Source organism: Procambarus clarkii, chromosome 42, assembly GCF_040958095.1.
Source record: "Procambarus clarkii isolate CNS0578487 chromosome 42, FALCON_Pclarkii_2.0, whole genome shotgun sequence".
Classification (NCBI taxonomy): Eukaryota; Metazoa; Arthropoda; class Malacostraca; order Decapoda; family Cambaridae; genus Procambarus; species Procambarus clarkii.
In genome coordinates, this window is record NC_091191.1 from 19008343 (window position 1) to 19025842 (window position 17500).

The following is a 17500-nucleotide window of genomic DNA, read 5'->3' on the forward strand; positions in this document are numbered from 1 at the left end:
ACTTTGTCTGGTCCAACTGCTTTAGTTGCATCTAGAGTTGTCAACTGTTTCATTACCTCCTCTGCTGTCACCTCTATATCTGATAGTCTTTCATCTAGGGTAACCCCTTCCAACAATGGGAGCTGCTCAGGCTCGGTAGTGAACACTCCATGGAAACTGGCATTCAGTGCCTCGCAGATTTCCTTGTCACTTTCAGTATATGCCCCCTCTGTCTTCCTTAGTCTTGTCACTTGGTCGTTCACCGACATTTTTCTTCTTATATGACTGTGTAGTAACTTGGGTTGTTTTTTCGCTTTGATTGCAATATCGTTCTCATAGTCCCTTTCCGATGTTCGTCTTATGTTAATGTAATCGTTCCTAGCTCTGTTGTATCTGCTTCTGTTGTCCTCTGTTCTTTGTCTTCTGTACTTCCTCCACTCCCGTCTGCTGGCCATTTTTGCTTCCTGACACTGTCTATTAAACCATGGGTTATTATATTCCTTCTTATTTTTTCCCTTTACCGTTGGTATAAATCTCTCTTCGGCCTCCTGGCATTTCTGTATGACTAGGTCCATCATATCTTGGACTGTTTTTCCTCTAATTTCTTCCTCCCACTGCACTTCACCCAGATAGTCCCTTATCCTCATATAGTCCCCTTTCCTGTAGTCAGCTCTCCTTTCCCAGATCTCTTGTCCCATGGTCATAAGTTTGAATTCCATCATGTAGTCAAAGACTAGGACACAATGGTCACTGGCCCCTAGAGGTATTTCATGCTCTAAATTCTCGATATCTTCTACGTTCTGGGTGAAAATCAGGTCTAATAGGCTCGGTGCATCTCCTCCTCTTTCCCTTGTGTCTTCCTTCACATGTTGTGTCAGGAAATTCCTGTCTATAACATCTACTAATTTTGCTCCCCACGTTTCGTCCCCTCCATGGGGATTCCTTGATTCCCAATTTATCTCTCCATGATTTAGGTCCCCCATGATCAGCAGCTTCGCTCTCATTCTGTGGGCTAGTGTTGCTGCCTTCTGCAGTTCATCTATACATGCTTTGTTGTTGTCATCATACTCCTGCCTGGGTCTTCTACTGTTTGGTGGGGGATTGTAGATTACCAGGATCACAATCTTCCTCCCATCTACTGTCAGAGTTCCATGTATGAAGCTTGTGCACTCATTGGTAACTCGATTTCCCAGGTCTTCAAACTTCCATTTCCGCTTTATTAGGAGTGCTACTCCCCCTCCCTGTCTCTGTGTCCTCTCTTTTCGTATCACCTGGTACCCTTCCGGAAAGATTGCATCTGAGATCATGTCATTAATTTTAGTTTCCACAATTGCAACTATGTCAGGATCTGCTTCACTCACTCTTTCTTTTATCTCTTCTGCTTTATTAGATACCCCATCAGCATTGGTGTACCAAACCTTGAGATTCTTCATGGAAACTCTTGTACCAGAGTTCTCCCTTTCTCTGGGGGTCTGGGGGGATCTGGGGGATGTCTGGGGGGTGACTGGGGGCAGAGGGGATCTGGGGGATCTGGGGGGTGTCTGGGGGATGACTGGGGGCGGGGAGGGTCCGGGGGATGTCCGGGGGGATCCGGGGGGTGTCTGGGGGGGTCCGGGGGGTGTATAGGGGGTGAAAGAGTTCAGGAGGGGGGTGTTCAGAAAGAGTGCTTGGGGGGCTACTGGGGGCTGGGCTTCTAGGAAGGTAGGTAGGAGGGTCTGGGGTAGGGCCTGGGTAGGTAGGTCTGGAGTAGGAAGGGCATACTGGGTCTGAAGATTGGGGAGGGCATAGAGGGGTTGGGAGATAGCGTAAGGTTGGGAGACAGATAGAGGTTGAGAGGTTGGGAGGGGGAAGGATAGAGGGGGTGGGGGGGACCTCCCACCTCCCTCGCAAGGGTGGGGGGTCACATGGAAGGAGAGGGGATGAGGAGGGGTGAGGGCTGGGTAGGCTTTGGGTGTTGAGAGGATGAGGTCTGGGTGGGTTCTTGGGGTTGAGGGGATGAGGTCTGGATGGGTTTTGGGGGTTGAGGGGATGAGAGCTGGGTGGGTTTTGGGGGTTGAGGGGATGAGGGCTGGACGGGTTTTGGGGGCTGAGGTGATGAGGGGGTCCTTGGAATGTGGGATGAATTTGACTCCAGTGGGGTCAGAGGGGTCAAGGGATGTGCTGGGGAGATAAGCAGGGGCGGCTGATTTGGGAAAGGGGTGACCTGAGAAGCACGTGTGAGCTGGTTAGCATGGGGTGGTTTAGCACTGGGGTGTGTAGCTGCGCTCAAATGGGAAGAGTCGTACTGTTGTTTGCTTGCTCTGTGGGCAATCTGTTCCTCCTTCGTCATGAATTTGTCAATAAATACGTTGTAGTAATTTTCGCTACCTCTGAGTAGGTGTTTGTGATGCAGTATGTAATCCACTGCCTCTTCGTTAGTGAACTGTACCAGGACAGGTCGTTTCCTGTTACAGTTGTATGGTCCAATGCGTCGGTGGACTTGCACCTCATTCCCTGCCATCTGGGCTCTCATGTCTCTCAAGATCCCCTGTAGTTCCAAATCCTCAACCTCCATCCTTTCCTGCCTCGATGGTGCCCTGGCTTCAAGTAATCCATGGATTATGATTGTCCTCTTTCTCAGTTCATGGTCATGCTGGTGGCCCTCTCCCTGGCTGACCCCCACCCCTCCTACACCCGCTACTCCACCTACTACTACTCCCCCTTCCCCTGCCAAGCTTCCCTTATTCCTGCCAAATTCATTAGTAAGCCTAGATATTTCTCCTTGCCATTCTACCCTGCTCTTCCTGATTTCCTCTTGAATATAATCCATAAACTCTTGTTTGAGTCTTTGAACCTCGCCCTGTATCTTATTAAAGACTTCACTTTTAATCCCCTGGATTAGATCACCTATCCAAACATCCCTCTTCTCTACAAATTTCCCAATCATCTTCTCCACAAACCTATCTTCTTCCTCAATCATAATACTGTTGGACCTAGACACCCTTCCTGACCTAGTCATTGCTATACTGCAACCTTACCCACAGGGGTTCCAAGTATCTTACCGTCCTGCTAACACAATAGGTGAGTGAATCTCCAAGCGTCGTCCCGCGTGGTGGTAGAAGGTTGCTGCCGGGGTGAGGTCACGCGGTCAGAGGTCGGTGAGGTCTGCTCCCACACTGCCACAATTACTTCCTCAACTATTTTGAATTACGCTATTTAAACTGTTTTTCTTCACTACCTTATGGCTCTGGCCAAAACTCAAGGTTTTTTCATTCACTTGTACACACTTTTTCACTTCGAAGTTGCCTGATTACCCCTCCCACTCAACTAGTGAGACAGGAGCTCCCAACCCACGTCCACCCAACACGATGGTCACAAGACAAGTGTGTGTGTGAGAGTGTGTGTGTGTGTGTGTGTGTGTGAGAGTGTGTGTGTGTGAGTGTGTGTGTGTGTGTGTGTGTGTGTGTGTGTGTGTGTGTGTGTGTGTGTGTGTGTGTGTGTGTGTGTGTGAGAGAGTGTGTGTGTGTGAGTGTGTGTGTGTGTGTGTGTGTGTGTGTGTGTGTGTGTGTGTGTGTGTGTGTACTCACCTATATGTGCTTGCAGGATCGAGCATTGACTCTTGGATCCCGCCTTTCTAGCTATCGGTTGTTTACAGCAATGACTCCTGTCCCATTTCCCTATCATACCTAGTTTTAAAAGTATGAATAGTATTTGCTTCCACAACCTGTTCCCCAAGTGCATTCCATTTTTCTACTACTCTCACGCTAAAAGAAAACTTCCTAACATCTCTGTGACTCATCTGAGTTTCCAGTTTCCACCCATGTCCCCTCGTTCTGTTATTATTACGTGTGAACATTTGATCTATTTCCACTTTGTCAATTCCCCTGAGTATTTTATATGTCCCTATCATATCTCCTCTCTCCCTTCTTTTCTCTAGTGTCGTAAGGTTCAGTTCCTTCAGCCGCTCTTCATATCCCATCCCTCGTAGCTCTGGGACAAGCCTCGTCGCAAACCTCTGAACCTTCTCCAGTTTCTTTATGTGTTTCTTCAGGTGGGGGCTCCATGATGGCGCGGCATACTCTAAGACGGGTCTCACGTAGGCAGTGTAAAGCGCCCTAAAAGCTTCCTCATTTAGGTTTCTGAATGAAGTTCTAATTTTCGCCAGTGTAGAGTACGCTGCTGTCGTTATCCTATTTATATGTGCCTCAGGAGTTAGATTAGGTGTCACATCCACTCCCAGGTCTCTTTCTCGAATCGTTACAGGTAGGCTGTTCCCCTTCATTGTGTACTGTCCCTTTGGTCTCCTGTCACCTGATCCCATTTCCATAACTTTACATTTACTGGTGTTAAACTCCAGTAGCCATTTCTCTGACCATCTCTGCAGCCTGTTTAAGTCCTCTTGGAGGATCCTACAATCCTCGTCTGTCACAACTCTTCTCATTAATTTTGCGTCATCTGCAAACATCGACATGTATGATTCCACTCCTGTAAACATATCATTTACGTAAATTAGAAAGAGGATTGGTCTTTGGAGGTAAATTGGAGGATTGTGTGTGTGTGTGTGTGTGTGTGTGTGTGTGTGTGTGTGTTTCTGCAAGTGTTTATTAGTGTAATAAACACTTCTCTGGTCTTAAGACATGTAAAACAAAATCATGTGTCTTCCACACACAGCAGTTCAAACTCACAGGAAGACAGTGATCCGGGAGAAGAGCCATCGCCTTCGTAAGCATAATTCCTCAGGTCGTCCCTTGCGGGAGGGATACTGCCGGTACCTCTCTTACCGCCGACGCCGTTCTGCTTCCCATTCTCCAGCGTCGTCCCTCCGGATTTCTTGCATCCACCCTCGACGTCCGGGGCAGGGACTAAGAACCCGCTCCGTCTTTGGTCCTCCATGCTGCTGGTCTCAGAGTCGGCGTCCACCTGCAGCACATCTACGCCTGCCCAATATTATTAAATGAAATAAACAAAACATTCTCAGAAAAAAACTTACATAAGCTGACAAGATGAAGATATAAATACAGTTCTCTCCAAGGGCAAGCGATTTATGCACATAGATCCGCATATCATATGAAAGCTGAAACTATAAAAGATATTTCATCACTTATGAATGGTACTGAAGGACTTCTCTGATGCTTACCGAGATAATGCCATTCGTTGGCTTTGATCAGGTGCTTAATGCAACTCAAGACGCTACTACCCTGATAGGTTAACGTTCCTGGTCCAGACTGGTAGGGGGACGACCACATACCTGCTATACTGGGGTTCTTGCTCCAGGCTGGTAGGGGGACGACTACATACCTGCTATGTTGGGGTTCTTGGCCCAGGCTGGTAGGGGGGAGGGCCACATACCTGCTATGTTGGGGTTCTTGGTCCAGGCTGGTAGGGGGGAGGGCCACATACCTGCTATGTTGGGGTTCTTAGTCCAGGCTGGTAGGGGGGAGGGCCACATACCTGCTATGTTGGGGTTCTTGGTCCAGGCTGGTAGGGGGGAGGGCCACATACCTGCTATGTTGGGGTTCTTGGTCCAGGCTGGTAGGGGGGAGGGCCACATACCTGCTATGTTGGGGTTCTTGGTCCAGGCTGGTAGGCGGAGGGCCACATACCTGCTATGTTGGGTTTCTTGGTCCAGCTGGAAGGGGGGGAGGGCCACATACCTGCTATGTTGGGATTCTTGGTCCAGGCTGGAAGGGGGGGGAGGGCCACATACCTGCTATGTTGGGGTTCTTGGTCCAGGCTGGTAGGGGGGAGGGCCACATACCTGCTATGTTGGGGTTCTTGGTCCAGGCTGGAAGGGGGGGGGAGGGCCACATACCTGCTATGTTGGGATTCTTGGTCCAGGCTGGCTGACCGTTGGCTTTGGGCGGCGTCAACAGCTGCAGCTCCAGCAGGTTGGGCGTGTGGTTGCAGGGCGGGGAAACCTGTTGCTTACAGCTGACGGCGTCTTCCTTGTTGTCAGCGGCGCCTCTGCGCAGCGCAGAGCGGCGGTGGTGCTGATGCAGCAGAAAGGCGCAGATCAGCACTGTTTTGGGAGGAACACGTGATGACCTCAAGGTTTAGTAGTCTAGTGATGTGACCTATACTGACAGTCTAATGATGAGACCAACACTGAGAGTCTAGTGATGTGACCCAGATTGAGAGTCTAGTGATGTGACCCACACTGACAGTCTAATGATGTGGCCTGCATAGACAGTCTAGTGATGACCCACACTGACAGTCTAGGGATGTGGCCAACACTGACAGTCTAGTGAGGATACCCCCACTGACAGTCTAGTGATGTGACCCACACTGACAGTAGTCTAATGATGTGGCCTACACTGACAGTAGTCTAATGTGTGGCCTACACTGACAGTAGTCTAATGATGTGGCCTACACTGACAGTAGTCTAATGTGTGACCTACACTGACAGTAGTCTAATGTGTGGCCTTCACTGACAGTAGTCTAATGTGTGGCCTACACTGACAGTAATCTAATGATGTGACCTACACTGACAGTAGTCTAATGATGTGACCTACACTGACAGTAGTTTAATGATGTGACCTACACTGACAGTAGTCTAATGTGTGGCCTACACTGACAGTAGTATAATGATGTGGCCTACACTGACAGTAGTCTAATGTGTGACCTACACTGACAGTAGTCTAATGTGTGGCCTACACAGACAGTAGTCTAATGTGTGACCTACACTGACAGTAGTCTAATGATGTGGCCAACACTGACAGTAGTCTAATGTGTGGCCTACACTGACAGTAGCCTAATGTGTGGCCTACACTGACAGTAGTCTTATGTGTGGCCTACACTGACAGTAGTCTAATAATTTAGCCTACACTGACCGTAGTCTAATGTGTGGCCTATACTCACAGTAGTCTAATGTGTGGCCTACACTGACAGTAGTCTAATAATGTGGCCTACACTGACAGTAGTCTAATGATGTGGCCAACACTGACAGTAGTCTAATAATGTGGCCTACACTGACAGTGGTCTAATAATGTGGCCTACACTGACAGTAGTCTAATGATGTGGCCTACACTGACAGTAGTCTAATGATGTGACCTACACTGACAGTAGTCTAATGTGTGGCCTACACTGACAGTAGTCTAATGTGTGGCCAACACTGACAGTAGTCTAATGTGTGGCCTACACTGACAGTAGTCTAATGATGTGGCCTGCACTGACAGTAGTCTAATAATGTGGCCTACACTGACAGTAGTCTAATGTGTGGCCTACACTGACAGTAGTCTAATGTGTGGCCTACACTGACAGTAGTCTAATGATGTGGCCTACACTGACAGTAGTCTAATAATGTGGCCTACACTGACAGTAGTCTATTGTGTGGCCTACACTGACAGTAGTCTAATGATGTGGCCTACACTGACAGTCTAATGTGTGGCCTACACTGACAGTAGTCTAATGTGTGGCCTACACTGACAGTGGTGTAATGATGTGGCCTACACTGACAGTAGTCTAATGATGTGGCCTACACGGAGCGGACAGCACGCTGGACTTGTGATCCTGTGGTCCTGGGTTCGATCCCAGGCGCCGGCGAGAAACAATGGGCAGAGTTTCTTTCACCCTATGCCCCTGTTACCTAGCAGTAAAATAGGTACCTGGGTGTTAGTCAGCTGTCACGGGCTGTTTCCTAGGGGTGGAGGCCTGGTCGAGGACCGGGCCGCGGGGACACTAAAAAGCCCCGAAATCATCTCAAGATAACCTCAAGATACACTGACAGTAGTCTAATAATATGGCCTACACTGACAGTAGTCTAATGTGTGGCCTACACTGACAGTAGTCTAATGTGTGGCCTACACTGACAGTAGTCTAATGATGTGGTCTACACTGACAGTAGTCTAATAATTTAGCCTACACTGACCGTAGGCTAATGTGTGACCTATACTCACAGTAGTCTAATGTTTGGCCTACACTGACAGTAGTCTAATAATGTGGCCTACACTGACAGTAGTCTAATGATGTGACCTACACTGACAGTGGTCTAATGATGTGGCCTACACTGACAGTAGTCTAATTATGTGGCCTACACTGACAGTAGTCTAATGATGTGGCCTACACTGACAGTAGTCTAATGTGTGGCCTACACTGACAGTAGTCTAATGTGTGGCCTACACTGCCAGTAGTCTAATGATGTGGCCTACACTGACAGTAGTCTAATGTGTGTCCTACACTGACAGTAGTCTAATGTGTGACCTACACTGACAGTAGTCTAATGTGTGGCCTACACTGACAGTAGTCTAATGTGTGACCTACACTGACAGTAGTCTATTGTGTGACCTATACTGACAGTAGTCTAATGTGTGACCTACACTGACAGTAGTCTAATGTGTGACATATACTGACAGTAGTCTAATGTGTGGCCTACACTGACAGTAGTCTAATGTGTGACGTATACTGACAGTAGTCTAATATGTGTCCTACACTAACAGTAGTCTAATGTGTGACCTACACTGACAGTAGTCTAATGATGTGACCTACACTGACCGTAGTCTAATGTGTGGCCTACACTGACAGTAGTCTAATGATGTGGCCTACACTGACAGTAGTCTAATAATTTAGCCTACACTGACCGTAGGCTAATGTGTGACCTATACTCACAGTAGTCTAATGTTTGGCCTACACTGACAGTAGTCTAATAATGTGGCCTACACTGACAGTAGTCTAATGATGTGACCTACACTGACAGTGGTCTAATGATGTGGCCTACACTGACAGTAGTCTAATTATGTGGCCTACACTGACAGTAGTCTAATGATGTGGCCTACACTGACAGTAGTCTAATGTGTGGCCTACACTGACAGTAGTCTAATAATGTGGCCTACACTGACAGTAGTCTAATGTGTGGTCTACAGTGACAATAGTCTAATAATGTGGCCTACACTGACAGTAGTCTAATGTGTGGCCTACACTGACAGTAGTCTAATGATGTGGCCTACACTGACAGTAGTCTAATGTGTGTCCTACACTGACAGTATTCTAATGTGTGACCTACACTGACAGTAATCTAATGTGTGGCCTACACTGACAGTATTCTAATGTGTGACCTACACTGACAGTAGTCTATTGTGTGACCTATACTGACAGTAGTCTAATGTGTGACCTACACTGACAGTAGTCTAATGTGTGACATATACTGACAGTAGTCTAATGTGTGGCCTACACTGACAGTAGTCTAATGTGTGACGTATACTGACAGTAGTCTAATATGTGTCCTACACTAACAGTAGTCTAATGTGTGACCTACACTGACAGTAGTCTAATTATGTGACCTACACTGACAGTGGTCTAATGATGTGGCCTACACTGACAGTAGTCTAATGATGTGGCCTACACTGACAGTAGTCTAATAATTTAGCCTACACTGACAGTAGTCTAATGATGTTGGCTACACTGACAGTAGTCTAATAATTTAGCCTACACTGACCGTAGTCCAATGTGTGACCTATACTGACAGTAGTCTAATGTGTGGCCTACACTGACAGTAGTCTAATGTGTGACCTACACTGACAGTAGTCTAATGTGTGATTTATACTGACAATAGTCTAATGTGTGGCCTACACTGACAGTAGTTTAATGTGTGACCAACACTGACAGTAGTCTATTGTGTGACCTATACTGACAGTAGTCTAATGTGTGACCTACACTGACAGTAGTCTAATGTGTGACATATACTGACAGTAGTCAAATGTGTGGCCTACACTGACAGTAGTCTAATGTGTGACGTATACTGACAGTAGTCTAATGTGTGTCCTACACTGACAGTAGTCTAATGTGTGACCTACACTGACAGTAGTCTAATGTGTGTCCTACACTAACAGTAGTCTAATGTGTGACCTACACTGACAGTAGTCTAATGATGTGACCTACACTGACCGTAGTCTAATGTGTGGCCTACACTGACAGTAGTCTAATGATGTGGCCTACACTGACAGTAGTCTAATAATTTAGCCTACACTGACCGTAGGCTAATGTGTGACCTATACTCACAGTAGTCTAATGTTTGGCCTACACTGACAGTAGTCTAATAATGTGGCCTACACTGACAGTAGTCTAATGATGTGACCTACACTGACAGTGGTCTAATGATGTGGCCTACACTGACAGTAGTCTAATTATGTGGCCTACACTGACAGTAGTCTAATGATGTGGCCTACACTGACAGTAGTCTAATGTGTGGCCAACACTGACAGTAGTCTAATGTGTGGCCTACACTGACAGTAGTCTAATAATGTGGCCTACACTGACAGTAGTCTAATGTGTGGTCTACAGTGACAGTAGTCTAATAATGTGGCCTACACTGACAGTAGTCTAATGTGTGGCCTACACTGACAGTAGTCTAATGATGTGGCCTACACTGACAGTAGTCTAATGTGTGTCCTACACTGACAGTAGTCTAATGTGTGACCTACACTGACAGTAGTCTAATGTGTGGCCTACACTGACAGTAGTCTAATGTGTGACCTACACTGACAGTAGTCTATTGTGTGACCTATACTGACAGTAGTCTAATGTGTGACCTACACTGACAGTAGTCTAATGTGTGACATATACTGACAGTAGTCTAAAGTGTGGCCTACACTGACAGCAGTCTAATGTGTGACGTATACTGACAGTAGTCTAATATGTGTCCTACACTAACAGTAGTCTAATGTGTGACCTACACTGACAGTAGTCTAATGATGTGACCTACACTGACAGTGGTCTAATGATGTGGCCTACACTGACAGTAGTCTAATGATGTGGCCTACACTGACAGTAGTCTAATAATTTAGCCTACACTGACAGTAGTCTAATGATGTTGGCTACACTGACAGTAGTCTAATAATTTAGCCTACACTGACCGTAATCCAATGTGTGACCTATACTGACAGTAGTCTAATGTGTGGCCTACACTGACAGTAGTCTAATGTGTGACCTACACTGACAGTAGTCTAATGTGTGATTTATACTGACAATAGTCTAATGTGTGGCCTACACTGACAGTAGTTTAATGTGTTACCTACACTGACAGTAGTCTATTGTGTGACCTATACTGACAGTAGTCTAATGTGTGACCTACACTGACAGTAGTCTAATGTGTGACCTACACTGACAGTAGTCTAATGTGTGACATATACTGACAGTAGTCTAATGTGTGGCCTACACTGACAGTAGTCTAATGTGTGACCTACACTGACAGTAGTCTAATGATGTGACCTACACTGACAGTAGTCTAATGTGTGACCTACACTGACAGTAGTCTAATGTGTGACCTACACTGACAGTAGTCTAATGATGTTGATTACTATCTACATATCAGTGAAATACCAGCTGTCTAATGATAAATATTACATTATGTGTAGTTTTATCATATAGTTTATTATATCGAGATATGAATTAAAAAAAATATTGTTAAAATTTTTCTGTGTTTTATATTACTTTTTAAAATAATATAAAACAAAACTTTAAGTTGTGTGTATATATCGCCCATATTCCGCTGGAATGATTGAGTGTGATGAGCGCTGGAAACGCAGATTCGAATCCTGGTCTGGTCATAGAGTTCTTGGTTATTTATTGCCTTTGGTACCATTCAAGTTTTCTCACTCTTATAGGCTCAGCGCAACAAGTACATGCGCTGGGATTTGATGAAAAAATTTACTCACGACACATTTCTTTCTTAGTGGCCTTCTTTGGGGAATTCCTTACACTCTACGATCTATTTTTATCTGTTGGTCTTATGAAGACACCGTCTTTGACCATTGCCTAAGACTTTTTAGAAAGAAATCTTGCAGGAACTCGAAGGCTTCTGACTTCTTATATAGCATTGTGACAACTTGTTTCAAAGCCCAAATTTTATGTGCAGTGGTGGGATTAGTATCTTTTGGGGATCCTCCCTGTCTCCCACCTGGCTTTGTTCTTCCCCACAGAGAACTTTATCTCCTAGGGACAGTCTCGTCTGTGGTAGTGCGCTATGGTGTCCCTGCTCTCTCAAATGCAGACAGAAGATAAACTTGGTAAAACCTTTTTGGAGATCAATCAGAAACGTGACCCTTTTGAAGCTTCCGATGACGTCCCAGCCGGACTTAAAGGCGTCCAGCAGTCACTAAAGCAACGTTTAAGAAATAATAGCAATTTTCTATAATTTGGAGGCATAAGCAATTACAAAATAAACTTCTCAATAAAAAACAATTGTCACAATGTTAAAGAAGTGGATTGCTACACATCACCAAAGCAGCATATACAGAGTGAATTTAACAGGTAGATATACTCACGCAGGAGAAATGTGCACCAGACGACAATGGTCACCAGTATCCCGAGCGGCAGTTTTAGTGAAGTCTCCCCCACGTCCAGCAGGTGACAGTGTTGTCCGCTGAACCCCGCCGGACACGCACACATGAAGCCTTCACAGAGAACGGAATACTATTAGACGAGGGTAACCTAAAAGAAAGAAAAAATCTACACGTCTCATTATTAGGTAGAACAGAATTTCACTCATGAACATTAGAAACATAGAAAGTAGTGGCAAATTTCTAGTCAATTATAGAAGATGAATACGATGAGTAGACAGTCCAAGTTAGTTGGAAGAGTAGGCAATGCAAATCAGGAGGATGAATAGGCTTTCGAGGAGAAATGGGATGAGTCCAAGTTAGAGGGATATGCAATCCGTCAGGTGGATGAATAGGCAGTCCAAATCAGGTGTATGGGCCCACAAGGGAGGGGCCCATATGAGAGGGGGGCTCACAAGGTATGGCCTAACAAGGGAGGGGCCCCACAAGGGAGGGGCCCCACAAGGGAGGGGCCCCACATCGGAGGGGCTCCCACAAGGGAGTGCCTCACAAGGTAGGGGCTTACAAGGGAAGGGCCCCACAAGGGAGGGTCCCACGATAAAGGGGCCCACAAGGGAGGGGCCCACGAGGGAGGGACCCAAGAGGAAGGACCCCAAAAAGTAGTGTACAACAAGGGTTGGGACCACAAGAGACGGGGCCACAAGGGACGGGCCCCACAAGGGAGGGGCCCCACAGGGGAGGGGCCCACAAAGACGGGGCTCACAAGGGAGGGGTCCACAAGGGATGGGGACCACAAGGAAGGGAACCACAAGGATGGGGCCCTCAAGGGACAGGGACCCACACGAGAGGGGCCCACAAGAGGGGAGGCTCACAAGGGGCCCAAACGAGAGGTGGCCTACAAGGGAGGGCCCCATGATGGAGGGGCTCACACGGGACGGGGCCAACAAAGGAGGGGGCGCCACAAGGGATGGGCCCATAAGAACGGCTCAGCTGGCTGGGTGTTGAAGCAGGTGCCTCCGTTAAGACAAGGACGCCTCACCTGGCTGAGTGTTGAAGCAGGTGCCTCCGTTAAGACAAGGACGCCTCACCTGGCTGAGTGTTGAAGCAGGTGCCTCCGTTAAGACAAGGACGCCTCACCTGGCTGGGTGTTGAAGCAGGTGCCTCCGTTAAGACAAGGACACCTCACCTGGCTGAGTGTTGAAGCAGGTGCCTCCGTTAAGACAAGGACGCCTCACCTGGCTGGGTGTTGAAGCAGGTGCCTCCGTTAAGACAAGGAAGCCTCACCTGGCTGGGTGTTGAAGCAGGTGCCTCCGTTAAGACAAGGATGCCTCACCTGGCTGAGTGTTGAAGCAGGTGCCTCCGTTAAGACATGGTCGCCACACACACTCGTCCTCGTCCCCACAAGTCTTCTCACTTCTGCTCAGAGCCCGGCCCTCACCACACCTGTGACGACCACACCTGTCACTACCAGCCCTTCACCACACCTGTCACTATCAGCCCCTCACCACACCTGTGATGACCATACATGTCACTACCAGCCCTTCACCACACCTGTCACTATCAGCCCCTCACCACACCTGTCACTACCAGCTCCTCATTACACCTGTGATGACCACACATGTCACTACCAGCCCCTCACCACACCTGTGATGACCACACATGTAATTACCAACCCTTGATCACACTTGTGATGACCACACATGTCACTATCAGCCCAATCACCTCACCAGTGATGACTACACCTGTCACTACCAGCCCTCACCAAATCTGTGATGACCACACCTGTCACTATGAGCCCCCCCACACCTGTGATGACCACACCTGTCACTACCAGCTTTTAACTTCATATATAAATAAGGAAATATGTAAATAAATATACATCCATATTTTAAGTGTAATACACATCAGAGGCCATTCATTAAATCGACTTTTAAGACCTCAAAGAGGTATTACATATTAACTAAATAATAATTAATCCGTGTTAAGAGTGGACAGTGGGAGGACAAAAATTAAATAAAGCTGCCAACTTGCCCGAGATTTAGAATAGTACAATAATTTGTGTAACAATTGGTATCTAATTATAGAAATATGCGTCCAGAGCAGCAATCTGTTATTCCGGGTAATTACAATGGAGGACAACAAGAATTTATGAGACTAACGTTTTACGAGAAGAACAATTTAAGAGAACAACAAAAAAGTATGTTATTGGGAAAGTTTAAAACTGACTGCGATGGACACCAGAGAATTGTTGTGTACAGACCCGCAATGGTAGGACCTCCAGGTGTCGACGCAGGAGAGCGGGGGCCTGCAGGAGACGTTGGCACATGCAGGAGGAGCCCCACACCCTTGCTCGACGCCCTGGAACACGCTGGCCTGACCCCAGGCTGTGCTGTTGACCATTGGCGGTAGTGGTATCCTCCGCCCGGAGATCCTCAGATCGTCCATACATCCTGAAGTGGTAATGGTCAGGAGTAATATTATATTTCTATCCCACTCCCTCATATATATATATATATATATATATATATATATATATATATATATATATATATATATATATATATATATATATATATATATATATATATATATATATATATATATATATACCCAGTTTAACACTAACCATTGTAATAGTCTCTGTGCATGCTGAACACGGTGACTCCAGCATACTCGGGCGTGCCTCCCACGTGGACGCCCTCCTGGCCGTCCACCTGCAGCAGCTGGCGTCCCTCCAGCACCACCGAGGCGTTGTACAGGTCCCCGTCGCCGTCGTCAGCCGTCAGGAAGACCGCAGAGCCGTACCTGCCAGGGACACACCTCTTACTGACCTACAAGGCCCGCTCACATTTTCTCTTTTGTTGTGAATAAATTAGTTTAAAGGCAAATTTTATAAAATAAAGCAAAGAAAAGATAAAGTAACAAAATGCCAATAATTCAGTGACAGAGTTACAAGGACAGTATTACAAGGACAGTATTACAGGGAGAGTATTACAGGGACAGTATTACAGACCATATTATAGTGAGTATTACAGTCAAACAATGCAAGCTCTACAATGTTAATGTTAAAGCAGTAGAATAACAATGTCCATAAAACATTAATATATTTATTAAATGAAAATAATACGGCACTAGTTTTAGAGGAATAAAGAGAGTACTTGTATTACTGTGATGCAATGCCTGTATTACATTGATACAATAAATGTGTTACAGTGATACAATGAATGTATTACAGTGATACAATGAATGTATTACAGTGATACAATGAATGTCTTACATTGATAATATGAATGTATTACAGTTATACAATGAATGTATTACAGTGATACAATGAATATATTACAGTGATACAATGAATGTATTACAGAAAATAGACTAAAGCCTGTATTACAGTGATACAATCCCCGTATTACATTGATACAATGAATATATTACAGTGATACAATGAATGTATTACAGTGATACAATGAATGTATTACAGTGATACAAAGCCTGTATTACAGTGATACAATACCAGTATTACAGTGATAAAATGCCAGGATTGCAGTGACTGAAATAGTGTACCAATGTTACAGTGCTAGAGGAACAAGTGTCAATGTTACAGTGCTAGAGGAACAAGTGTCAATGTTACAGTGCTAGAGGAACAAGTGACAATGTTACAGTGCTAGAGGAACAAGTGACAATGTTACAGTGCTAGAGGAACAAGTGACAATGTTACAGTGCTAGAGGAACAAGTGACAATGTTACAGTGCTAGAGGAACAAGTGTCAATGTTACAGTGTTAGAGGAACAAGTGTCAATGTTACAGTGCTAGAGGAACAAGTGACAATGTTACAGTGCTAGAGGAACAAGTGTCAATGTTACAGTGCTAGAGGAACAAGTGACAATGTTACAGTGCTAGAGGAACAAGTGACAATGTTACAGTGCTAGAGGAACAAGTGACAATGTTACAGTGCTAGAGGAACAAGTGACAATGTTACAGTGCTAGAGGAACAAGTGTCAATGTTACAGTGCTAGAGGAACAAGTGTCAATGTTACAGTGCTAGAGGAACAAGTGACAATGTTACAGTGCTAGAGGAACAAGTGTCAATGTTACAGTGCTAGAGGAACAAGTGTCAATGTTACAGTGCTAGAGGAACAAGTGACAATGTTACAGTGCTAGAGGAACAAGTGTCAATGTTACAGTGCTAGAGGAACAAGTGACAATGTTACAGTGGTAAGATGTAACATCAGTAATTGTATGCATCACTAGAAGGAGAGAGAGGCAATAAGAGAGCGCGTGTACCTTGCAGCAAGGAGAGAGTGCCAGCGGCCGTCAGCGAGGGCGGCCCGGGAGAGACAGAGGGAGGTGGTGGGTCGCGGGTGGAGACGCAGCACCACACACACGCGGCCGCCCACCATCTCCACCGCCCACATGTCCCGCCCATGTTTTGACGTCATCACCACCAGTTCTCCTCCTCTCCTCCACGTCCTGAACCTGCGGCAGGAACACTTGTTATCACCTGTGTACGTGAGGCACGATACACTCCTAACACCTGTGTACGTGGGGCACGAGACACCCCTACTACCTGTGTACGTGAGGCAAGAGACACTCCTAACACCTGTGTACGTGGGGCACGATACACTCCTAACACCTGTGTACGTGGGGCACGAGACACTCCCACCACCTGTGTACATGGGACACGAGACACTCCTACCACCTGTGTACGTGGGTCGACCGATGCTGACCTTTGATTACATGTCGCTTATTAGGGTCAAATGCTCTGCATGTGGGCGATAAAGTAAGCATTCCCGATGTATATCAGAGTATGCGATACATTAGGGCACCAGAACTATACCCTCTCTCTGGATGTCCGTGTAGCTTTGCTAGTTACAGTGAGAACCATTTATTTCCAGTAGACAATGATAAATACATGACTGGGATTTTAGGTAATATGTTGTTGTGGCTGACGTGTTAGGACACTTCACACACATGATATCTGAAACAGGTATTCTGTAATTCAAGGAATGTTATCATAATTGCATGAACGACGACTTTCTCATTCCTGGGAGAGGTGCCACATACCTGAGAGAGATGCGCTTCACCTGAGAGGGGTGCCACATACCTGAGAGAGGTGCGTCACACCTGAGAGAGGTGCCACATACCTGAGAGAGGTGAGTCACACCTGAGAGAGGTGCCACATACCTGAGAGAGATGCGTCACACCTGAGAGCAGTCATATACCTGAGGGAGATGGTGGTGGTGTAGCCGAGGGGCGTGAAGGAGAGGGTC

At 46.3% G+C, this 17500-nt stretch overlaps 1 protein-coding gene across 1 annotated transcript in view; it reads right to left on the minus strand.

Annotated features, from left to right (window-relative positions):
* The window catches only part of LOC138349713 (putative neural-cadherin 2), a 419993-nt gene that overhangs the window by 23462 nt on the left and 379031 nt on the right, over positions 1-17500 (minus strand). The window contains exons 19-26 of the mRNA XM_069339617.1: positions 17453-17500; positions 16515-16706; positions 14857-15035; positions 14491-14680; positions 13564-13673; positions 12216-12344; positions 5771-5977; positions 4644-4895 (exon numbers count right to left, since the gene is read on the minus strand). The exon at positions 17453-17500 is cut by the window's right edge and continues 114 nt beyond it. Coding sequence (XP_069195718.1) covers positions 4644-4895; positions 5771-5977; positions 12216-12344; positions 13564-13673; positions 14491-14680; positions 14857-15035; positions 16515-16706; positions 17453-17500 — 1307 coding nt within the window. The remainder of the gene's footprint in view (positions 1-4643; positions 4896-5770; positions 5978-12215; positions 12345-13563; positions 13674-14490; positions 14681-14856; positions 15036-16514; positions 16707-17452) is intronic.